The sequence below is a fragment of the Microtus pennsylvanicus genome, chromosome 5, assembly GCF_037038515.1.
Source record: "Microtus pennsylvanicus isolate mMicPen1 chromosome 5, mMicPen1.hap1, whole genome shotgun sequence".
Lineage (NCBI taxonomy): Eukaryota > Metazoa > Chordata > Mammalia > Rodentia > Cricetidae > Microtus > Microtus pennsylvanicus.
This window is the reverse complement of record NC_134583.1, coordinates 111,513,420-111,539,842: the sequence shown is the minus strand read 5'-3', so window position 1 is coordinate 111,539,842 and position 26,423 is coordinate 111,513,420. Positions and strand designations below refer to the sequence as shown.

The window sequence follows — 26,423 nt, the reverse complement described above, 5'->3', positions numbered from 1 at the left end:
AGAATTTTATAAGCCCTTTTCTCACTTTTAAAAAGAACATAAAACTTTTGACCTAAGAAGTACTTCTTGTTTTATGTTAGCAAAGCATATAATTGTTCTTTGATTAAATTGGATGGCTATTTAACATAGTGTTACAGCTTTAGAGTTATCATCAACACTCAAAGGCATTAACGTTCAGTTGATAATGATATTAAGATTATTATTTTATTAGAAGGAACAAATCTGATATTCTGCAGAGACAATAAATAGTAAAGAGACAGAGAAAAGTTGTCAACTGAGGTGGTCTAAGCCATTCTGAAGAAGTGGAGATTTAAATAAAAATCTATTTTTATTGGAAATAAATTCTTTTCTTATGCATTAATCCAGACTACAGTTCCCCCTCCTTTTGCTTCTCCAAGCTTTGCATGACCCCATCTCCTCTCTCCCCTGTATTTTAAAATCCAACGAGGAGTGAAGAAATATTTGGAGAGATACATTTGCTTCTTGTACATATGTTTTCTTGGAATCTTTCTTTATTCTGAGCTTGCAAAGGTGCTATACATGAAATGGTCCCCTGTGACACGTGGGTTGGTTACTGATCACTGAGGTAACTAGTCTGCTAATGAGAAGTCCTTGCTTCCAAAACAATATCACAGGGCATAGTAGGTTTTGGAAAGCGGTACATTTCAAGAAGGACTATTCCAGCTAGGCTAACTCCTACGTAGACTTTGAAGGAGGAGCTGGAACTGTGGAAGAAATAAGGTTGGTATTGCTCAATGGCTATGCCATGCAAGTGCCAATAGACCACGAGGCAGTAGGCCATTAGCCTAACGAGAAATTTGAGCTCATGGAGCTCCAAAGTGTGATGGAGAGTTGTCTTGTTGTAATCTGGAAACATAGTTGGATATGAAGAAGTGTTATTCCCTAGAAACATTCCAAGGTGATGGGAAAAACCACGGTATGCGCTATGTTAGACAGATAGTTTTGTTGTTCAACAGATGATGTCTGAACTTTCTATTCTGAAAAAGAAATAAACTAGAATACTAATATGTGGTTTATTATGTAGAGAAAGGCTTAAACTAGGCCTTTGATATATATATATGTGTGTGTGTGTGTGTTTGTGTGTGTGTGTGTGTATTACTCATCATACATTTCATCATTAAATAGAAGAATTGTCCATTTACTCACCTTCCTGCACAGATGGCATCGATTTCAATCCATTTATTATTCTCTTTATTTTCTCAGTGCAATTGACAAATATGTAGTAAGGATCCCCTCATGCTAAATGTTGGGGAACAAAATAGGTAGAGCTCTTTGTTTTCAGGAATTTGCAGTCTAATAGGAGAAGTTCCTTATTGAACAAATATCCACACACTATATACTCATAAATCATGGGAAGTGCAACCGTAGGGGGTTATATCATGGAATGGCTAGAAGGGGTATCTGAAGAACTATCTAAAGGGAAACTGAAGAATGGAATTATCTAGTTACTGACTCAAAAGATGGCTAATGGTGACAGAGACCAAAAGAAGTAGAAAAGAGTTTCACGGGAAGGAAGCAAATCACTATTGAAAAAACACGGAGCTGTTAAGCTGAAATTGCTTGGTGTTTGAGCACTTTAAAACAAAAAGGATTATATAATTAATTATTAACTAGTTAGTCTCTTGATTTTGAGACCATGGTAGTTTCCTCCTTGAATGTATTCTCAACACAGCCTCATTTAAAAGAGATGGCGTTGGATAATGGCTTGAATGGCAGGAAGATTCATATACTCCTGTTTTTCTCAATTTGTGAAATTGGCTATGGTTATCTATTGGACAAATTGTGACTGTAAGAGGAGATGTTAGTGTTTGGTCGTGCTGGTGGGACAAGGACTTCGTGTTCTGATTCCAGACACCGCTGTGAAAGGAGAAGCCATAAGAAATTTCACAGGCAGGGGAGGTACTTAGAGCCTGAATTAAGTTGTCTGGCTTTCCTTTAGATGGCTGAATATCATGGAACCTGAGCGTCCAATAAACTTTGAAAACTGTTTTAATTTTACAAGTTTTATTTTAGGAAAACTTACTTATAAGTAAAAACATCACATGCCCAAATTAATGAGCCCCAAAGTTTAAACAATTCAGGGAACTTTTATACAGTCGACATAGGAATGCAAACTGTGAAGCTTCACATGAGATCTGATGTGTTTTCATTGTTTTGTGTTTCATTTTGAACATCATTTTTATATATTTTAAAAAATCTTTAAAAATATTAATGACACTACTAGTCATATGATTGCAGGAACTCGAACAAGTCATAACATGTGAATTCTAGGAGTTCTCTGTGCCTGAACATTTGAAACAAACTTGATTTTTCTCGTAATAATAGTTATTTTTATATTTCAATGACTTTAAAGACTTTGTAATGGGCAAAGGTTGAGCTGTATCTAAAGAGCAGTAAAAATTCTTTGGGATGGCAACTCCCTGTAAATATCTTTGCACAGAAGGGTGAAGTATGAATAATTCGTGTGCATCTGCCTCTGTTATCCATCAGGTTTTACCAGAATACTAGAATACAGAATATTCAGGAGAGATTTCATGTTTTATTTTATTTTATATTCTCTCTGCAGTGTGCTGGGTGTGTCTGTCAGGCGCACTCTGGGACACAGGCACAGACATACCCTGCATCTCTTGTCATCCCATGGAGTCACGTAGTAGCACAAAAAGCTCCCTGTAATTTAGATTACTAAGTAGACATTCCAAAGAATTTTTTAAAAAAAAAAACCCTCTATTTTATTTTCCATATCAGATTGAAGTGGTCTAAATTGTCCTCAACAACTTTTATTTACTAAGAGATGTAAGAGAGGACTTTCATTTGAACTAAACCAAACTTCCATGTATAGTAATGCAAGAAAGGCCAAGTAAAAGATCAGCAGCGCTTTACAAATACTGTATCAACTGCCAATGATGCCCAGACTGAACAAATGGAGTTGTATGAAGTTGAAAAGCTTTTGTGCAGCCACAGAAACAATCACAGAGTGAAGACACCACCAACAGAATAGCAAAAAAATCACTGCCAGCTACACATTGTACAGATAATTATCTAGGATATATAAAGAACTGCAAAAATTGCTACACCAAACCTTTTTCCAGTCAGTAAGTGAGCTTGTAAGCACACAGACAATCACAAAAGAAGAAATCTATATGTCCAGTGAGTACTTCAATTCTGCTCAAAGTTCTCAGTTATTAGAGAAATGCAAATCAAAACTGCTTAAAGATTCTTTCTTATGTCAGTCAGACTGGCTAACATAAAACAAAGCAAATAACAAGAAATACTGGCATATGGAGAAAGTGGGCTACCTACTCACTCTTGGTGGCAGTGGAAACGTGTGTAGCCACTGTGGAAATAACTGGGGGCCTCTCAAAAACTCAAAATAGATCTAGCACGTGGTTCAGCTATACCACAACTCAGCATATACCAAAAATATTCTAAGGTATCACATCAGAGAGATACTCAAACATCCATGCGCAAAGCTGTACTTTTCAAAATATCCAGCTTAGACACCCATGAGCAGATTAGGTAAAATAAGGGTGGCGTTACACAAACAGAATGAGTAAGCAAATGCAGTACATAAACACAGTTGAATTTCATGGAGCCAAAATAATTAAATCATGACATTTTCAGAAAAATGGATGGAAGAACTGTAAATCATGTAAAATAAAATAAGCCAGACTAAGAAAGACAAATACTACATGTGGAACCTACACACACACACACACACACACACACACACACACACACACACACACACATTTCAGATGTGCTCACAGGTGCTTGTATGTGTGTATGAGAGAGAGAATGTATATATATATATATTTTTTTTTCAAATGTGCTAACACATGATTGTATTTGTGTATGAAATATATAAAGAGAGAGAGAGAGAGAGAGAGAGAGAGAGAGAGAGAGAGAGAGAGAGAGAGAATATGAATCTAGGAAGCAGATCACACATAGAGGGAAGGAAGAGATATTATGGTCGTTGGTAGAAATAGAGTAATGGAATACATGAGACAAGAAATCAGAAAGCTGGGCTACATCAGAAAGGATAGAACCAGACCCAGAGGGACAGTCAGCATGGAGGACAGTAGTAAGTGCAGGGAATGGATGAAAAAAACACAATGAATTATACATATTTATAAAATTACTATCATTAAGCCCATTACTTTGTATGGTAAGCCTAAACATTAATAAATAAATATGATGAAAGAGCATAATTTGCTTTTATATAGCACCAAAAGATGGTTATTAGTCACCCATATAGCACTAATGATAATTTAGGGGTAACCAAAATCAATAATAAAGATAAAAGAGACACTTTACATGTAAATGTGATAAAATAATGTACAGAAATGCATAAAATAATATAAATAGTTTTGTAAAATATTTTAAGTAAGAACATCTTTGATGAATGTATCACAGTTCATCTAGTTGAAAAAAATATCACATTCAAGCCTGCTGCAGTGACCCATGCTTGTAATCATAGAACTGAGAAAGTGGGGACAAGAGGATCCAGTGTTTGAGAGAAGTCTTGTCGACACAGTGGGTTCCAGGTCAGCCTAGCTCAAATAATATTTAAGGTATTAATTATTTTGAGTTTCACCAAGATCCTCACTAATATTATTTGCAAGAAATGGGAATAAGTGTGTAATTAAATACAATTCACTGCTTTCTTTAAAAAGCAATGAACTTCCCACAGGGCAGAGAACCCTGACTACTCTTCCGGCTGATGAGGGAGGGTGAGTTGATTGGGGGAGGGGGAGGGAACTGGGGGGCGGTTGCGGGGAGGAGGCAGAAATCTTTAATAAATAAATAAAAATTTAAAAAAAAGTAAAACTTAAAACTCACTGTGCTGAGAATTGGGGAATGAGTTCCAGACTTGATTTGGGTGAGATTTCTAAGTTCCTTGACTTTGGTTTTCTCCAGAATACAAATTAGGATGGTATATTTAACAATCTTGATGCTTATTCTAGATTAAAATCCATAATAAACAGCATTGATAAAGATTGAAGACCCCCCTTTTCTAAAGATGGGGGGGAGAGGTGGGGTGTTCAATCACAGCAGATGCTGATACCATTTTTGTTTTAAATTTGAGAATGTGTTTAGCCAAGAATAGACTGACACTGAACTCTGGATCCTTCTGCATCAATATCCTGGTTTTGTGACTGTCCGTGTGTGTGTGTGTGTGTGTGTGTGTGTGTGTGTGTGTGTGTGTGGTGTGCTGCCTGTGTGTGAACTTAGAATTCCGTAAATGAAAGCATAGAGTGAACACAGCATCCTGTTACATTGGGCACCGGCCCACTTTCTGTGAGACCTGTTGCCCACAGAGGCATGTTCTTACCAGTGCAAAGTTGAAAATAGGCACATTTCTCAAAGTTCTCTATTTTTCTAGCAAGAAGCATTACTTTTATCATTCCAGGAGTAAAGTGTTTTGAAGCTTCGCCTGTCATTATTTCCACTTAAAACGGGTGGATAGTCAGCATTCATACAGTTCGAAGGAAGACTGGGATTTGACTGATTGCATTATCTTCAATAGAAAACTTGGATGTATTTTCCACATTAGCTCCATAAGTCTGATCTTTGAGGAAAAACTTTCTTGCATAATGAAATGATTCAAGACAGACACGGAACATATTGTGAAAATACAAGAGTGTAAAAGTCTTGATTTTATCCTTATTCTTTTGGTACACCAAAGTTAGGAAATGCATATTGCTGTTTGGGGTGTTCTTTATGCTTGAGAGGAAGTATACACAGGTGCCTGTGTGTATACACGTGTGTCTATGTTCACGGCTATGTGTGGGTGCATGCACTTGAATGTGGAGGCTAGAATTCGACAAGGACTGTTGGTCTCTTTGTCCTCCACCTTATTTTTTTAAGACACTGTCTCAAAAATTAAACTCATAGATAAGATAAAGATTGTGCAAGATCAATTGGCTATCAAGCTCCAAGGATCCTCCTGTCCCCACCTCCCCAGTGCAGGGATGACAGGCCTGCCCAGCTTCCATGACATTGGCTAGAGATGTTGGGGATCCAAACTCAGATCTCCATGCTTCTCTGGGGAGTACTTTTATGATTGAGCCATTTCTAACACTGACTGTAGTAGATATTGGGGAAATAATGTTACCTGGTAATTAGGAAGTTCAGTAAAACAACTTCCAAAACATGCAACAAATCACAGAGACAACTAGCTACCTGGACAATCACCCAAAGTCACGTTAGCAACGTTGAAGCAACCAACTTTGGCTATGGCCTAACATAACTGACATGCCATTTTCAAAGGCAAGCAACTTTTCAAAACTATATTACCCTGTCTTGGCAGGATATGACAGTCCTGTTTTATCCATTGATGCACGCTCTGTATCTCTGTCAGTGGTTGAGGTATGGGCATTTTTTTTTGCCCAAAGGCCAGTTCTGCCAAAAAGAAAGGCTCCGGGTGGAGTGTCTTTGGTGCTCAACATTCTCTCGGGAATAGAGTGGTGTTGCCAGGAGCAATTGTGTCTCACTACCACAAAACTCTGAGTTAGATTAAAGGCCATTTTCTACAGCTCTTTGAAGAGGTTGAAGATTATCTATCTATACTGAGTATAATCTCTATGTATCTAAAGAACCTGATTAGTCTAATTATAAATGACAAACTTTGATGGCTATTAATCTATATAATTCTCAATATCTATCTAACTTAAAGACTAAGACAATAAACGACTGTGAAACAAATGAGGACAATGACCTCCAAATATAAACAATGTACAAATATACATTGTAGTATGATAAATATATATATCAATACACAAACAATATATAAGTATCTTAATCAGAGGTAGAAATGTACACTGCAATATGGTAAATATATGCAATATATATATATATCAATACAATATATGTCAATACATAAAAAATATTTTAAACAGAGGTAGAAACATGCATACATACAATAGTCAATATAATTTAACTTTGTATCAGTATACAAGAATCGATACCAATATATTTGTCTAAAAACAGTAATTCACAATTACAAATCTATTATCCCATCATCCCTCTTTTTTTTTCCAAAATGATTCCTGAGCTTATAAAATTCCTCCCCCAACCCTCAACTGTATACTAATTATAATCAACCTTTAAATAATGTCCCTAAACCCAAGGGCAAACTTTACTGGGAGAGGGGACGTCGTCCTCTAGAATTACTTCCAGCTGTCATGGGGGCGACGTTCTTTCTGGGGGATCCTGTGAAAGTAAAATGATGGTTAAATTTCAAGATCAATTTCTTTTATAATTGCAAATAGTCTCTGAGTATTATGTGCAGATCTGGCCAAAATGTTGTATAAGATGTGCACCATTTCAGCTAACCAAGTTGGAACTGTCTTGTGCAACTGGTACCCAAAGCAGGTCTTGTAGCAGCGCTATCAGTATCATGACATCATATCAACCAGGTGGAGTTGTTATGGGGCCCCATCTTCTTCCTGGAAACTTCAAATGTCACTTCAGGAAAAACTCATTGTTCATTGTGAAAAACTTAAACATTAATCATATAGACATATATAGACACACACACACACACACACATATATATATATATATTCAATGAAAGGCATGATAGATATATACAATGAAAATTATGATAGATATGAAGAAAAGCAAAGATGTTTTCTAAGCTCATATTTCTTTCTGTCCCATATCATGGCTCTTGACATGAGACAGAAACTCCAGAAACTCTGGGTTTTTCTCTTACTAACAGGCTTGGAATTGGAGAGGGACTGAGCCAGAGTCCAACTTCAAAACCAGCTTTATAAATTTAGAAATATGGTTTAATATATTTTACTTACACAACCCATTCAGTTTTCTTGATATTTCCTATTGGGCAGGTATTTTTCCATCTGTCAGTATCCAAACATCCAGGGTCCCTTGAATTTTTTAAAGATGAGTGTTTTCCTGTGGAGATAAGAACAGAACCCTGCCCCCATTCTATATGTTTTTCTTACCACCTGAATGAATACCATCATTGTGGATGAGTTGTCATTTCTCCTTTCCAAGAGGTTTCTCCTCTTCAAATCGAAACTTTATTAATTTTGATGGTATCCACAATTTTTCTTCTCCTGTGGAAACAAGAGCAAAACCCCTTCCCCAATGTAGCACATCTCCTGGCTTCCATTGAGAGGTCAGCACATCTTTGAAATAAATCGGTTGATTTAGTTCAGCAGATTTTCCCATTATCCAATGTCTTTCTGCTGCTGTCTTTTTTTTTTCTCATTAGCGTTAAGAAAATTCAAGCTTAATAAAGCATTATGTAATCTATTTCTGGGGGTATTTTCAGTCCCTTTCTGTTTGTTCAGCATATCCTTTATAGTACGATTTGATCTTTCTATAACTGCCTGACCTGTAGGATTATTTGGTATACCTGTAATGTGTTTTAAATTATAATAATCAAAAAAGCGTTTCATTTTCTTAGATACATATGCTGGACCATTATCTGTCTTTATTTGTGCAGGTATACCCATGATGACCATAACTTCCAATAAATGTGTGATTACTGAATCAGCCTTTTCTGAGCTCATGGCAGTAGCCTATTGAAAACCTAAATACGTGTCTATTGTGTGGTGTACATATTTTAATTTACCAAATTCCATAAAGTGGAACACATCCATCTGCCAGATTTCATTTCTCTTAGTACCCTTTGGGTTACTCCCTGCAGGCAACGGTGTTTGATTATAGAAAGAACAAGTAGGACATCTCTTTATAATGTCCTTAGCTTGTTGCCATGTAATGGAAAATTCTTTCTTTAGGCCTTTACTATTGACATGATGCTTTTTATGAAATTCTGAGGCCTGCAACATGCTTCCAATCAATAATTGATCAATCTCAGCATTGCCTTGTGCTAGAGGACCAGGCAGACCTGTATGGGACCGGATGTGTGTTATGTACATCGGACAAAGCCTGTTCCTGATTATGTCTTGTACCTGGATAAACAATGAAGTCAACTCTGTGTCATCTGGTATAAATTCAGCGGTTTTAATATGCAAGATAACTTTTTCTGCATATTGTGAATCTAACTATATTAAGAGGTTCTTTAAAATCCCTTAGCACCATAAGAATGGCATATAATTCTGCCTTCTGGACAGAATTATAAGGACTTTGTTCCACCTTACTCAATTCATCTGATTTGTAATCTGCTTTCTGATTTATTTGCATCAGTATAAAACGTACGAGCTCCAGTTATTGGAGCATCACGTATAATTCTAGGAAGAATCCAAGAAGTTCTCTTTATGAGGTTAAGTCTACCACTTTTGGGATAGTTGCTATTAATTTCTCCCCAAAAAATTAGCACAAGCTCTTTGCCATGTTTCATTGTCTTCCCATAACTTTTTTATTTCTTCAATAGTAAAAGGCACTATAATTTCTGCTGGGTCTATACCTGCTAGTTGACGAAGTCTCAGCTTACCTTTTATAATTAATTCAGAGACTTTTTCCACATAAGTTTTTAATTTTTTACTTGGATTATTAGGTATAAATATCCACTCTAAAATAATATCTTCCCTCTGCATTATAATCCCTGTAGGAGGAATTCTAGAAGGCAATATGACTAGGATGCAGCTAAGATTTGGGTTCACCCTATCCACATGTGCCTCCTGTAATTTTTCCTCAATCATTGTCAGTTCCTTTTCTGCTTCAGCTGTCAGTTTTCTTGGACTATTCAAATATTTATCACCATCTAAGGTTTTGTTTAAATGAACTATTAGATCAGGTGTTATTCCAACAGCTGGTCATTGACTGGAAATGTCTCCTAACAATCTTTGGAAGTCATTAAGAGTCTTTAACCAGTCTCTCCTAATTTGTGCCTTTTGCGTTTTAATTTTCTCTAACCCTATTCTGTAACCTAGGTAATTAATAGAATTTCCTCTTTGAATCTTTTCAGGGGCAATTTGTAATCCCCACCTAGGCAAGACTTTCTTTACTTCTTCAAACATCCTTTCTAAAGTATCTTTATTTGAATCAGATAACAAGATGTCATCCATGTAATGATAAATTATGAACTTGGGGAATTGTTTACGAATTATTTCCAATGGCTTACTTACAAAATATTGGCACAATGTAGGACTATTGAGCATACCCTGTGGGAGGATAGTCCATTGATATCTCCTATTAGGCTGAGCATTATTATAAGTAGGCACTGTGAAGGCAAATTTTTCTCTATCCTTTTCTTGTAATGATATAGTGAAAAAACAATCTTTCAAGTCAATAACTATAAGAGGCCATCCTTTTGGTAACAGAGAAGGCAAAGGAATTCCAGATTGTATTGAGCCCATAGCTCTTAAATCTGTCACCATTCTCCATTTACCAGATTTCTTTTTTACAACAAACGCAGGAGAATTCCAAGGGCTGGTTGATTCTTCAATATGGTGAGCATCTAGTTGCTCTTGCACCAGCTGTTCCAATGCCTGTAATTTATCTTCAGCTAGAGGCCACTGTTTGATCTATATTGGCTTCTCAGTTAGCCATTTTAAAGGTAGGGCTGTTGGTACCTCTAAAGGTTTGGTATTTGCTGTATGTTCTTGTACAGCCTGAATGGCTGGTGACCTTTCTCCATAATACCTCATCATATCTTTCCCAGAATTATGAGTTCGTGGAACTACAGGAATGTTAATCTGAGTGTTCCATTGCTGTAGCAGGTCACAGCCCCATACATTTATGGCAATATTGGCTATATATGGCCTTAGTCTTCCTATTTGCCCTTTGGGACCTATGCATTCAATCCATCTTGTGCTTTGTTTTACATGAGATAGGGTTCCAATTCCCAGGAACTGAATATCTACCTCTTGAAGAGGCCAATTCAGATGCCAAGATTCTGGGGGTAATGATACTTACATCCACACCTGTGTCTAATAAGCCTTCAATAAAAGTGCCATTTATACAGACTCTTAGCTTTGGTCTTTGATCGTTAATAAAAGTCTGCCAAAATATACGTTTACTCTGTCCTACTGGGTTTTTTGACTCATCCTCCACACTTAATTCATCATTAGACCAGTATTACTTTTTACAGCAGAAATTGGAGCTTTTAATTTTCTTGATTTGTCTTACACACTGGAGATACTAATATTTAAAGCATTCTTCATGTACCAGAATAAATGTCTGTACTTCGCCAAATAAAGTCTTCAAGATACCAACTAGACCAGAAGGGAATTATTGAATATTTTCTAAATGTGTTGTTAAGGAAGGTAATTGGTAATTTTATAGCTGGCTAAGATACATTGCAAATTTACACATCTCATGAGATTCAGCCCAGGGCTTCCACCCTGTTCCAAGAGTGATGCTCTTATAAGCATCAAGTATCTATCTTGTCTCTGAAATGAATGACGTCCATTTATTTTAGTGGCTTAGTTAGTGTATCATTTTCTTCTTAATAGAAAGATGAATTTATGAACATGCATCTGAGATGATCGTATGTAAGTCACAGTATAAATGTTTCCTTAATCTGAAGTGAAGGGATGCTTGTCTACCTGTTAAATTAATGAGAGTGAAAATAGCTTGGACTTTCCTCCTAAGTATTCCCTTTTTCACTGTTACAGAAAATCCTCTCGGCTTAATGCAGTCGTTTTACTTACTGATCAAATACTAATTCACTGGCCTGTTTTATTTCCTATTGTTCATCTTCAGTATTTTCTCACCTTAATAATGGCAATAGGTTCACTAGTAAAAAGTAGATTTTCTTTACTTTAAATTTAGGCTGACAAAGCATCAAGGGGAAGGATAACCAGTTCCTACCAGCTGCCAAGGACTATTTAATACTAAGACAATGACCAAAGGGAAAATGTGGATCCCAGAGTTACACTCTCCTAGGTCATACGATATCAATCTCACTTCCTCAAGATTTAAGAGCACATGGCATGTTTATTCATCTGCATGACATAATTTAGAGATACATCATACTGTGAAAAACTGTTTCCCTTTGTTTTCGAATTCCTGGCATGTTACTTTTTGAGACAATAAATCTCAGCGTTTTCAAAATTATAATATTTTAAACATATTTCTAACAGCTTCTAATTTGGACAGTTAAAAATCTTTTTTAATGAACAAAACAGACAAAACTCACTAACATTTACAAAGAACTACATCCCCCGGGGATATCTGATGAAATACACAATTTAAACTTCGGACTTTCCGGTAAGATAACAGGCCCTCATGGCACCATGCGTGGGGACTGCCCACTAGGGACTAACAGCAAATATTTTAGAATATTTAGTGTAAAATCTTGGTGCCTTAAATTAGGAAACTATGTAGATTTCATATGCCAGAACCGCTGAAGTGGAATGGAGGAAGTGTAATTCATTAATTGTGAATGGGAGACAGTTGGATGCTGCAAACAGTGGATGGAGAGATGACTTAGAGGTTTTGGGCACTTGCTACTTTTGCAGAGGATTTGGGTTGGTTCTCAGTTCCTACACTGTGGTTCACAACCATCATAGCCTCAGTTCCAAAGGATCTGATGCCCTTTTTAAACCTCTGTGGGCACTGGGCAGGCAGGTGGTACTCATATAGACATGCAGGCAAAACACTCATGCACAGAAAAAAAAAAAACTTGAAAAAATTATAAAAGGTATTTCTGTGACTGAAGCCCCTTTTTGGAGGTCATTTCATTATGTAGCTCAAGTTAGTTCTGAACAAAAGATCCTTGTGCCTATCTGCCATGTGCTGGGATTACAAGTATGTACCAGACTTAATAAAGTATTTTGAATTATGTTTTATGCGTGTTAAAATTTTACATTTGTGAAGAATACACTCTTTCTCTTCTTAAAATCTTCTCCTTCTGGCATTAGAAATGTACGGCTTCCTAATGAGTACATAAAGAGCATTCATTCTGTTGGTGCCTAGATTTTAATAAAGACAGCTCTAGCCTAAGGTACAACAATAACTTACCACCATTTTGGCCATCGACTGAGGATACATTTCAGCTAATATCAGGCATGACACTAATTCAGTATTAAGTGCTAAGCACATCAACAATTTCAGCACAGTGCACTATAGCTTTCCAAGTTACTGGAGGAAGTTTTTTTTTTTATCATTAATGCTTTTTCTTTCCTTTTCCATGCAGAACTTACCCTGTGAAGTAACATGATTTTAAAATGATACAATCATTAGACTTGTTGCTTATAGCTATTTAAATATACACGTAAGATTATATTTCAATTTTAATTTCATTTTATTTTGTACCCAGGGTGTTCTCTCTCTCTGTCTCTCTCTCTCTCTGTCTGTCTCTCTCTGTCTCTGTCTCTCTCTGTGTGTCTCTCTGTGTCTCTCTCTCTCTCTCTCTTTCTCTCTCTCTCTCTCTCTGTCTCTCTGTGTGTGTGTGTGTGTACTGTGTATTGCCTCGTGCCCATGGAGAATAGAAGAGAGTCTCAGATCATCTCGAGCTACCTTGTGGGTGCTGAAAATTGAACCCATGTCCCCTGGAAGAGCAGCTACTGAACTTAACCTCTGGGTCATCTCCCTAGCCCCTAAATGTGGATTCTTTATAATCAAATATCCCTCTCCAAGTGCAATCATAAGACTAATTTAATTCTATGAGTGAATCAAATAGTAGGTGCTCAAATTATTGTGTGTAATTAATAGGAAACCAATGTTAGTTGTTTGTATAAAGGCAATAAGCCAAAAGAGACACCTATATAGGGCAGCTCACAACCAGCTGTAACTCCAACTTCAGGAGATCCGGCAACTTCTTCTGACCACTGAGAATGCCTGCATTCAGGTGTGCCTACTGTCAGGCACACACACAAAGAATCATTATTTTAAAAATACATATTTGTAAAAGTTTACCATGGATGCAGAGTAAAAATAATTTGCCTATGGAAATTAATTTTATGACCTTGGTTTTTCAAATAAAATTTATTTTCAGCATTGGTCAAGAACCATACCCCCACCAAATAAACCTTGTCTCTTACAAGCTAAACAATCAGTCAAAAACATGCTTGAAAAAATTATTTAAAACATCTATCTAGGAGGCCAGCAAGGTGATTTAGTTGGTAAAGGCACATGTCAAACCTGAGGAATTGAGTTCAGATTCCCAGGACTCATGTGGTGGAAGGGGAGAATTGGCACCTGTGAGTTCTCCATCACTTGAGTACCATGGGATGTGCAGCCCCTCAAGAAATGAATGTATAATATTCGTCATGATTTTATTAATTAAAGAAAAAACCCAGAAATCTAAGTTTCACACAAAGTTATAAGTGTCTTTGGAGAAAGGCAGCATTCTCTGTAATAAATGTCAATATGACAATATATTTTGTACCTCGAGACCCTGTCAATGCTCTTTTCAACCGCCCACTTTCCCTACATTTCTTGCTGCAAATCCCTGATTCTTAAAGTCAGATCCATCATGAAACACTTTTTGAATTTTGAGCATTTCATTTTAAATGAGACGATGACAGGCATCCAGGCTATAGTTTGTAGGTAGTAGTTCTCTCCCTTAAGAAAAGTATTCAGTTTAGTACTGAACAATCTCACTTTGATAAAAATCCCGAAAACTTATGGCTTAAGTGCTGTTTTAAATACACTTTTTGTGGGGTAGGGAATAATTTTATTACTTTTTTTCTTCCCTTCTTTTCCTTGTAGATGAGGTTTTTTACAAGTAAGGCAGTATGTTTCCTATCTTCTGCGGAGAGACATTAAGTAACCTCATTTAAAGCCTCAAGAGAGACTGAGAACAAAGTTTCTTATCCATTGTTTGTGATACATTTTCAAATGTAAAGTCCTGGCTTTATAGACTCATGAACTATTTTCCCAGGGAAGTAGAGAGTTCCCACAGGTTAACTAGAATTCTGGACCTTTGCCTGAGAAGAGGAAACTGTCCCAGATGAGAAGGATGCTCAAGGATGCCGTCAGTCACGGAGTCAGCACTTCCGCTCGGCTGACTTTTAAGGAAAACAGCAGTAATTCAGAACTCTTATTTACTGCTATCTTTTGGAAATGTTTCAAGACCCGTGCGCTGTTTATATTGCATTCTGAAGCGAATGTACTTCAGAGTTTCCTGTTGGAAAGAATGAACATAACATCATCTGTAGAGAGGAGTAGATCAGAGTCTGTGGAAAATGTGTAGGGTTTCAGCCTTTTCACTGCACCTCCAATTACTAATTACAATGGAGCAAACTTGGAATTAAGATGGGGGGAGGAAGGAAAGAAGAAAGAAGGAAGAGATTATTAATATGACAATGGCTAGGCTTTCTTTTTTGTGCTTTTTTAATGCTCAGCTACAAAAAGTTGTGTGTTTAAAGAAATAAGTGAGCAACTTTTTTTTAATAGATAGATTTGTGTCTTTGTGCTCTTGGTTAATCTGAGATTCCAGGCAGTAGTTGTGCACTGCAACTTAGTTTTAATGTATTCTCCATCTATTTTGTTTATGTGATAAACGTTGGACAGATAGAACCTTGAGAATTGTAATACAGAGTGTCGAAGAACAGTAAATTAAAGCTCCCAATTTAAAAAAAAAACTATAAATTTGAAAGAACTGATGAAGGTTTAGTTAACTATTAGACACTTACGTAAGCACTAGGTAAATATTTTGGGCGTTCTAAATAAGTGTTCCCAAGATGAGAGTCCAACTCTTGGACCGAAAGAATGCCACCTCCTTGCCAGCATTTTAGCCCACACTGTGAGGTCCCTGCTGCCAAAGTGGTTGGGTAGAGTGAGTCTGTAGTGGGTGGAACAGCGCAATTACAGCTCCTGTAGTTTTTTGCACCGCTTTTCGATTTTACCTCTTCTCCAAAGTTGGCAAAGATTCCCCATTCACTGCTGGGCTGTCACGGAAGTAACATTTGAAAGGTATGGTTCCTTTTCAGTAAGAATGTTTTGGAGCTCTGTTGTGGTTCTAAGCCCCCACCCACTTCACCAAATCCAGCAAATGGAAGAAGCCAGGCCTCTAGTGAACCATTCCCTAACTGATGCTAGCACAAATGGGAGGGACCCAGGAGCCACTGAGAGGCCTTCTCTGGTCCAAATTCCTTTGGGGTTTGGCCTTTGCCCCTAGAAGAATACATTGTTCTGAGTTTGGCCGGTGCAGGAAAGTGGGGGGGGGGGGGCTATGAGAGTGGAAGCTTGGGTGGGGGCCGTCAGATACCCCACCCCTAACCTTCTCTAAAGGCACCTAGATGCCTGGGGAATCCCTCCCAGGAACCATAGCTTCACCTTCGGAGAGGCAAGTTTCTTTACAAGCCTTAGACACCTGTGTGAGGCGCTCCCGGTGGGAAAGGTGGCGTGGGGGATGCCAGAGCTCAGCCACACCGCTTTTTTCTGGGAGGCTGTGGTCACAATCCCTCAAGTCAGAGCTGTTAGCGTGTGCACAGGCTGCTCTGCCTTCCTTGGTCGACAGGAACCCAGCCCCACATTCTGGAGCCGGAGCCGGCTGACGCCTCTCCAGTTTGCTCCGTGTCCTCTCCCTCCCACCTCTCCACCTCCAAAGTAGCGCTCCAGCCTCGCTCCGCCCGCACAGCCCCAGCGCCCCCGAGCTTTATCAGGCTCCCCACACACATCGCTGGCTTCCTTTGGCACCCGGCGCTGGTGACCCTAGCCGAGCAACCGCCTCCTCTGAGCCCAGTGCTCCCCCTCCCACCCGTTGATCACAGCCGGGCACCGCGGCGCCCACCGCCTTTCAGGTTCATCCTGGGCTGGACCTGTTTTGCTCATCCCTAAACCCGGAGAAGTGGAATCTGCTCACTGAAACTCTCTGTGGCTGGAGCGGCGGACTGGGCATGCTCAGAAGCCAGGTTTGGCTTTGGTCTCAAGTCGAAGGAAGCTTTTGCACTCGCGAGGCAGCGGCGACTTTAGGGAAAGTTGATCCGAGAGGGGAGGAAGCCTCAAGACGCGGAGCAGCGGCAGGAAGGAGCCCCCGGCAGCCCGGAGGAGCATGGGCACCCTGCGGGATTTACAGTATGCGCTCCAGGAGAAGATCGAGGAGCTGAGGCAGCGGGATGCTCTCATCGATGAGCTGGAGCTGGAGTTGGATCAGAAGGACGAACTGATCCAGAAGCTGCAGAACGAACTGGACAAGTACCGCTCGGTGATCCGGCCCGCCACCCAGCAGGCGCAGAAGCAGAGCGCCAGCACCTTGCAGGGTGAACCGCGCACCAAGCGCCAGGCGATCTCCGCGGAGCCCACCGCCTTCGACATCCAGGATCTCAGCCACGTGACCCTGCCCTTCTACCCCAAGAGCCCACAGTAAGCGGGGTTACGCGCCCGGGTCCATGTGGCGCCCTGGCGGTGGGGAGCTGCGGGTCTCTGTATTGTCTGTCGGCCCCTGCCCCTCCCGCTTACCATGTCTGTCCTCATCCTCAGAAATGTCTCATTTTCCCCGCACTTCTTGAGGGGCTGTGCACGTTTCTCAGGGCCAGACTCTCCCTGCACATCCGTTGCCTTCGTGTCTTTGTCAGATGCCAAGGTATTTTTAAAATATACATATACGTTGATATATGCCACCTACTGTACATAGAGTTTGGACGCGCCCCAGGTGTGTGTCTGACCGTGTGTGTGAGTGACTGTTGAATGGAGGAATCAGAACCCCATCTCCCCCAAAGCCTCAGCCAACCTGGCCAGCCGGAAAATCCTAACTGCAGGCTCATCAGACTGAAATGAAATGCGTTGATATTTCCCTGACTTTCCACGCTCTCGTGGCTCTCCTGGATTTTTATTCCTGCCGCCGGCACTTGACGCCGGTACCGTTCAAACCTGATGTTCTATCACCACCGAAGTGTAAAAGAATAAGTCAATATCCATATAAAACAGAAGATTTTTTTAATTTCCTGAGTTGGATGACATTTACAATCCATAAATGGAAGCGTAGTCTGTTGATTCTTTAAAAAAAATTGTTTTCATAATATCCGAGAGAGAATATTGTTTTTCTAAAAGAATTCTCACGTGATTACTAGTGAACGTTTCCCTAGAGGGTTCGTGTATTCTCAGGGACAGTGTGGCCAAGCACACGTTTCTTCCCGGGTGGACCATGCTGTGCCTCACGCTCAGGTTTGAGGCCACCCTGCAGCGGCTCTAGCATTTTAGGGAGCAATGTAGTTCTGATGTCAGGAGGATTCATAACTTGGATGGGAACGCTGAATGAAACTTGTTACACAACACTCAGCCCCAGAGTCCATATGGAGAGGGAGCAGCAGGGACAGGACGGCAACAGAACCAGAACACCATCTGAATGGCATTTTAATTAATAGTAATGACATAATTGGTAAAGCAGAGGATTCTGTTGTCCTGCTTTTAACTACATAACACGGCTGGACGACACGTGTTACATAATAACAGAAGGCCCCTGGGAAACCTTTACTTCATAAACACAGGGAATTCATAAGAGGAGAAAGTGAACATTTGGTTATCTCCATTTATATGGAGATGGGAGGGGTCATGAGTATATACTACGTACACTTTCTGAAAACTCACTAGCCTAGTCTGTACATGTTGGCTCCCTTGAATCACTTGCGGACTTAGTTGAAGGAGTTTGAATTGTGTGGGGTAGGGGAGAGCTGATAGAGATATATATTTCTGAGATTCCAACATTACCAAGTTACCATAATAGATCAGAGGATTTCAATTTGCCTCAGAAACCTGACCGATCCGAATTGGAGCTTTCTTTGGTAAATGAATTTGCAGTCGCTGGCATGTTCGCTTGTTTCAGCTAACAAGGTACATGACCATCTCTCCTGGGCCAAGTTTTTGCATAATGAAAATATAACTCAGTGATGGCTCTTTGTGTCTTTAAACAGTGTATAGGCTTGTCATTTTAGTATTTTCGAACTTTGGAGTAACCCGGAACAAACTCTGCTCTTAGAAAAAGATCATTTTAATAGGCTTTTAGATGCAGTATGATCAAACCAGCTGATAGCTCCAGTTAAGCATTTTATTTGAGAACATCTAAAGAAGTCCAGGCAGCAGGAAGGAACTGCAGAATGTGGGGGCATTTAGACGACTCTTGACTCTTGGCGTTTGACACAGGACGCTGGTGGTTTCTGTAAAAGTCTACAGTGGAAAATAACACGAAGAAAGCACATCCTTTGTAGTATCCCTGCAGGACAAACATTGCATCCTTTGAACATGCTTTCAACTCTGGTCCTTATTTGATAACTTTAAGGACTCCGTTGTTAAGGTGGTATTGCCATGTGAGTTTTGTAATTCTGAAGGATTATATTGGAGAAAGTGATAAAATGTCTTCCAAGTTTAAATAATTTTGGAATAACATCTGTTCATTTTTTCACACTTACATAAAGGAAACCAGAACAAAAATTGCCTTGAGTGGTAGTGTACCTTTCTTAGGGGAAGAGAAGTATATTGTATGCAAAATAGTTATTCTCCTGTGCCATTTGAGGGGCTGTGCAAGGTGGTTCCACATAGAACTATGAAGATGTGTCACTTGAAAACATTTTCTTTGCATTTCAATGTGTTTTCTTCGAAGCTTTTCATTATTCTGACTTACTGGCAACAAGTGTTTGTATCTTTAATCTTTAGTGGAACTTAAATTTAATCACGTTCCTACAGATTAAGTTAAGGCCGAAGTGAAACTATGTAAGTAGACTGGGATTGAGTTCAGCTGCACATTCCTCTTAGTTTTGGGTACCTTTCCAGTAGAGGTAGTGAATGACCGACTGACGCTCTGTTCAATTATCTGATGGCTGGAAAATAATGTCTTCTGATGTTCCCTTGCTGAGGCTGCCTTTTGAGACTTGCAATATTTTAAAACTTCTCTTTTTCCTTTGTAACTATAGATCATTTGAGGATAAAAAGCAGTACGAGATTTCAAATAGCCCCATAACTTTTATCAACTTAACAGTTTTTCCTTTGGATTTTCCCTCTAAGGTGAGAGTTGGAAGAAAGCCTCTGTTGGATTCTACCTGGGGGGGGGGGGGGCACTTCTGTTGCACCTGTGAGGTGGAGGGGGTGAGAGGGGGTGTTGGTCTTTCACAACCTGCATAGATGTAACCTTTAAACCATTCTTAGGTTATTTATGGATGTGGGAAGGACTGGTGTAGAAAATTGGAAGCTGTATTTTACTGCTGCCAGTCAACTCTTTAAGAATGTAAAAACCACCAGATTCTGTGTTCCAAAATACATTGAGCAAGAGCTCCCGAACAATGAAACAAGCAAATAAACGCAGTCATCCAGCCTGTGAGACCAGGCTACCTGATGGGTCACATGAACTCCTAAAATAATTTTCATGACATTTCATTCCTAAAGATGCACTTGCTGGTCTCAAGTCTTTTCTGTTTTGCTGTCATAGCCTTCCGTGTCATTTCAGTTGGACAACCTCAACTTGATATCCTATCAAAACTTGTTTATGTCTGTGTGTTTTTGTAAAGCTGTTGCGTTCATCCCTGAGGTGGCTTCACTTCCGAAAATGATGACATCTTCTGTTCTGTTTCACTTTGTGATTGTGAAATGCTTTGGAAGAATTGGAGATGAAAGAGAAACGTATCTTCCTATTTTTAGGTAGGAATTAAAATTTAAAAGATCCTATGTGATCTTCTAAATCTTGATATTGTATTCCAAGAGAAAGAGTATCTCCCTAAATGCTATGTGTTTAATTCCAAAGGAAGTCATGGAAATGGTGGAATTCTATTGCAATTATACATAGCCTAATATTAAGACATTGATTTCTGTGAAGGTATCCAATTTCTAATATGCTTTACAAGTCAGTTCAGTACTTGTATGTGATACCTCCCCATGTGGAAAATCTTGTAAGGCACATATAAGCCTTGCCATTGTAGAGTTAGCAAGGGACCCCACAATATTATCCGAGTAAATATTTTACAGACTTGGGAAAGGAGAAATGCAGAGAAGTTCCTAAAACAGTTGGTGGATTCTCTGACTCCTGCTGAACTGCCTGGTATCAGAAACACCCCAGAAGTACAGGTTTTTGTACTGTAGTCCTTGTAAGACGGCCATGGCCATGATTTGAGCACTTCATAGTGTGAAGGGAAGGGATGTGGGAGTGACAGCTCAGGCCATCAGCAGAGAGGGGACACATCCGGAGAAAGGTGGCAGACAGAGGCTGTCCTGGAGGGCCATGGAGGGAACTAAAGCTCAGTTTCTATGATTTTATAAAGTGGAGGAAGAGGGACTTAGGCTTGTTTTTAGTATAATCAAGATTCATGTGCGTGCATGTTTGTGTGTGTGTGTGCGTGCATGTGTGTGTGTGTGTGCGTGTGTGTGTGTGTGTGTGTGCATGTGTGTGTGTGTGCGTGCATGCATGTGTGTGTGTGCGTGCATGCATGTGTGTGTGTGTGTGTGTGCGTGCATATGTGTGTGTGTGTTTCACCAGGCCTAGTTAGTGGTGAAGCTCTGAACACCAGAGTGTGATTCTAACCTCCCACAACTATACTAACTAGAGAAGAATATTCAACCTAACCAAAAAGCAGACGATGAAGACCCTTGAAGAAACCAAAGCCTAGTCTTAAAGAAACCAAACACCTTTCCAAGTACTGCTGAAAATGGTTTAGTTATCTACCTGAGGCCAGCTCTGCAGCTTCCTCACATACCTGGGCAGGGGGCTAGAGGTGAGAATGCAATCTTGTTAGTTATGGAAACTCATCTTCCCTTCTTCCGTGGGGTATTACATTCTGACCTAAGGTTATTATAATAGTGTCCAATTTAAGTTTGAACATTAATTTGACATTGCAGCCTGTGAAGTGAAACAGAAGTGGGCGCAGGCTTTATAATATTACATGGGATCATGCTGCTAAATATCCTGTTAGGGTGTTTGCAAGTACAGTCAAGTTGCCTGCCCCTAAAATGGGACACGTAATGAAAATACTGACAAACCTTAAATAGAGTAGCTCTAGGGACTGCCTGAGAATATAAACGATCATTTTTCTTGCTCTACTGGGGTACATTTCCAAGTTCTCACTATTTAATGTTTCATTAGTGTTGGTTTGGATTTCTGTTAGGAAAGGGTAGAATAAGACACACACGATGTTTCCATTGTTGCCGTTTGCAGGTTATAAGGCATATGGGCACATGTTTTTTTCCCTGTCTGCCTAGCAATGGAGGGTCTCCATGGTATCCTAGCAACCATATTTGAACACCAGGCTGCTGCTCTTTCTGCTATCTCTACCATAGGTGCGGCCGCCCATCCCAAGGAACTGGAATTGCTGCTAGCATCCCAGGCCCTCTGACTTGAACCCTCCTGGCACTGAGAACACCAGACAATGTAACACATGCTCCCATGCTGAAAGCAGCACTTACCAGCACGCTCAACAGCTTATTATGCAATCACATCTGTGGCATTTCGAATCCTAATCTGAATTGTTGAGCTGGTGTTCTTTGCCACCCCTCCTGTGACAGTCCCTCGCTACTTCCTCACACGCAGCTTTCTGACACCACTTCAAGACCCTCCCACCATCCTTTGTAGTGATTGCCTTCCTCGCTATCTCCTTAAAGATTTTTATTTTGGGGGAAATTAAATCCGTGCAGCCTGCTTGAACTCTCTAAGTACAGTTTTGTTGGTAAGATCAGGGGAACGCTCCCCTTCCCAAACCAACATAGAAATATCCACAATAGCACAGAAACTGCAGCTGCACATGACACAGATGTTTAGCACAAGGTGGGATTAAGCGTAGCGCACTCCTAGAAGTGTCTTGCTTGGGAGTGCAATTTTATGATCATAGTTTGTTCACATTAAAAAAGCAGGAGAGTAGAGTGGGGAGCACACATTTTGGGGCGCAAAGCATGGTTGAAGCTGTGCTGTATTCTTCAGAAGTTTGAAAGCAGCGAATATACTTTCTGGACATATAAATAGGCCCCAGTCCTCGAGCAGAGTTTGCAATAATGGATCCTCTGTGGACAAAAACTGCTGAGGACCACACCTGAAACCTTGCCCTCCTTGAGATATTGTTAGAAAATCATACTGATGTTCCTCTTCAGACCAATGCCTATTTTGAATGCTTTCTATTTTCCCTTTGAAGCATCACTTAATGTAATGTCATGGAGGGACTGGTAGTCTGTCTGCAGGTTTCGGGGAAGGAAAGAAGGGGCGGTATGTCAGCATGCAGCTGCTCTGAACGAGCAGGTCAAGAGTGATACTGCCCCTCCTCCTCCTCCTCATCGCCATCATCATCATTACCAACCCCTGCTAGTTTTCATGGGACACTCACTCTGTGACAGATTATCTTCCCTCTGCTTAAATTCATCATGTATTTTTTTCCTTGTGGGTATGTGTGTGTGGTGTGTGTGTGTGTGTGTGTGTGTGTGTGTGTGTGGTGTGTATGTGTGTGTTGAACGTGCACACTGTGTGAAGGTGCTCACAGCATAAGCATGAATAGAAACCAGTTATTGAACTGATGTTGTGTCTTCCTAAATTGCTATTCTTCATTTCTGCTGCTATTATTATTATTATTATTATCATTATTATTATTTGAAACAGACGATCAGTGAGCCTGCGGCTCACCGTTGGGGCTGAACATTTGTCTCTGTACCTATTACTGTAGTTACAGGCACACTGCCACACCTGGTTTTTCAGTGGATGCCGGGATTCAAACTTAGGTCCTCATGCTCTCCCTGCAAGTGCTTCATCCACGGAGTTGTCCTCCCCTTCCCTGAATCATGGATTTCAATACCCCTGTAAGGAATATTCTAGATTATTCCCATTTCCCAGCCTGAGGAATAGAACACCTAGACTCCTAGAAAGTAACTCTTATGCTCAAGAGAAGATACTTAGTAAGAAACTGGACCAGAGTGTGAGCCGCTGGAGCCTTTCTCAGCAAACACTAGGATCTTACACTACCCCAAAGCCTACAGGGACTGAGTAACTGCAGGCCCTCAGAATAACATACGGGGCTGTTCTGGAGAAAGTGTCTGTTCACCCATAATCAAAGAGGAAACAGAAAAACCTTGGGAGAATTCAAAGAAATTAGGTAAGGCTTTTCTCCAAACACGACTGCACATTAGAATCACCCGGGAACTTTAAAAATCTCATCGCCTAAGTTTTACCATAAATGAATTAAAATCAGAGTTTTTCAAAGGTTTCCTGTGGTAGTCCCAATGGGAAACAAAACTTGGGAGCCACTGTGATGAGCAGATGACAGGACAGGTTGTGTGTGTATGATAGCAAATGGAGGACTAGGGGAAGGCTAAAGAGTCGTATACCTCTATGGGCTAAAGTCTTTACTAGCTTGCATAAGCAGTGATGGTTTTATTTTGTGTGTGTGTTAGAATGTAAGCGTGTAATGTCATATTGTTTATGCTCGCAAGTAAGTATGCAGTGTTCCCCATAGCCCATTTCTTCTCAGCCATGGTTGCCCATTAGAAAACTGCTGAGGGAGATTTTAAACATATCTTTGCTGGGGACCCCGAACAAGATTGATTCAGTCTCTCTGGGGTTGGGCTTATGACGGAGTTTTAGTTCAGAGATGATTCCCATCTTCATTCCAATTCGAGAATCTTTTCACTAGCCCACCTGGCTCCTCATGGTACAGATTCCTTCCCATTCTCTGGGAGAGATGCAGCTCCTAGTGGGATGAGGCATCTCCAGCTGTGTGTTATCCATCACAGCTGGACTGCCCCCTTCTCTCTGATGCTGGGCTTGCCTACTATAGCCCTGGCCACACAAAAGCAGCAACAGCTCCATCCAACTGGTAAACCTGTTTCCTTTTTTCCAGCCAGCCACAAGTCCTGACCAGTCATCAGATACATATTAGGGTCAGCCATCACCCCAAGTCTGTTTTCCACTTTTGCTGGGGGCAGGAGCCTTGCTGGCAGGAGAGACTGTTTCCCTGAGTCCCACCTGATACTGTGAGATTTGAAATTAATGGAGGTGAAACAAAGAGGAGCCCCTCTTGGAAGAGCAGGGCAGGGCTTGTAGCATTTTTTTGGTATGAGACGCCTCTGCAGCCAGCTAGCTTTTTTTCCCCCCTTACAGATATTTTATCCTTTTAAGGCAAACAGCTCAAGCTCGGGCTGGGAACTGCTTTCCAAGGAGGTTTCAACGAAAGCAGAGAAAGCAAATCAACATCTCAGCCCCCCTTCCAGACAGTTTGGTCTGGAAGAACAGATGTGGGCAACCGCTGGCCGATGAGAGGACTCCTGCAGCAAAGGACCTTGGGGGATATAAGAATCCCTGTTCCCTGTGCTTGTATGTCACGGCTAGCCCTGTGGCTAGCTCTACATTTTTCTTATTTCCAGTTCTCAGTTGAAACTCCTCACCATGCTGGTAATGGTCTCCAATAAGAGTCTGTTCATCGTAGTAGTTCAGTCATTATCTTCTCGGATGAGAATCAACCAGTATTACACTTTTTGTAAGCAATGAAAAGAGCTAATATAATTGCAAATGCTTTTGGGTAAAAAACCATCTCCTTACATTCAGGGTCAATGAGGAGGAGCTTGTTTCTCACCCCCTTTGCACAAATATAACAATGTACCCAGTGGACAGACAGCCTGTTAGAACAGAATAGGTAGGGCAAGTCTCCCCAGAGGTTTAGGGATATTAATAACACAAGGAAGTTACCCATAAGGAAAGTAAACATTTTCATTATGAACGCTGCATTTGGTTATTAGGCCTAAATGGGAAGGAAGAGAGGCAGAAATAAGGAAGTAATACAGCCCAGCAGCAATAAAGAAGTGTGCCTAGGAACATGCATTCAGTCATGTTCAGTCACGGCTGCTAGCACACGGAGAGGCATGTGGAGCACAGGTTGGTGCTGAGAACCCACGAAAGTTTCTGTGTCTGAGTTCCTTTTGATTGTGATAACAAAGCTGGGTCCAGTTAGCAGAGCGAAGATAGCAGTGGCATTTCAGTCCAGGCCTACACGACTTCCACTTCATCAAAAACAGTACTGTCAGTGACCTCTGCCAGCTTAAAGATCACAAATGCAACCCAGGCTTCATCGTGCTTGCTGGGAGACAGATGTAACTGATTAGCTTATCCATAAAGGCGGAGTTCCTTATGTGCGGCCAAAGCGTAAGTAAGTAGTTTACGTGATCGTTTCCCTAGGACTGTACCGTTTCTCAAACAGATGTGAGATTCTGATGTCAGGCTTCAGTTTCATTTTCTCCCTTCCAGCCCATACCTGCTCTGTAGAAGCAACACCGTGTGTCTTCTTCTACACGAAACCATTGCATTTGCTGCCATTCAGTTTCATTTGGTTAATTGCATTTGAATGTCAGTGATGACAAATTTGCCACCGCTAAGTAAAAAGATACTTTTGCTGTTTATGAAACAAATGTAGTACGGCAATATCAAGATCTCACCAGATCGAATGCAAGGAATAATGAGATCGTGTAAGGGGAAAACATTTTCTAGATGCACAATGCATCATCCTAATGGTCTAGCTTTATCAATAAATTATGATTTTGACAGTGCTTCTAAGTCTGGACTAAGGGGGAATGAAAAAGGACACTTCAGACGTGAAAGAAAAGTGGGCATTCTTCATTTTGTCCCTAGGGAG

At 40.3% G+C, this 26,423-nt stretch overlaps 1 protein-coding gene across 2 annotated transcripts in view; it reads left to right on the top strand.

Annotated features, from left to right (window-relative positions):
• Prkg1 (protein kinase cGMP-dependent 1) overlaps window positions 1-26,423 on the top strand; it is a 1,110,483-nt gene that overhangs the window by 61,338 nt on the left and 1,022,722 nt on the right. The window contains exon 1 of one of the 2 annotated variants that reach the window (XM_075973826.1): window positions 16,410-17,208. The exons of the other annotated variant lie outside the window; for it this stretch is intronic. Within the exon in view, the coding sequence (XP_075829941.1) occupies window positions 16,898-17,208 (311 nt within the window). The 5' untranslated portion in view covers window positions 16,410-16,897. Of the gene's footprint in view, window positions 1-16,409; window positions 17,209-26,423 lie in introns of those variants that run through there. 2 annotated transcript variants of the gene reach the window in all.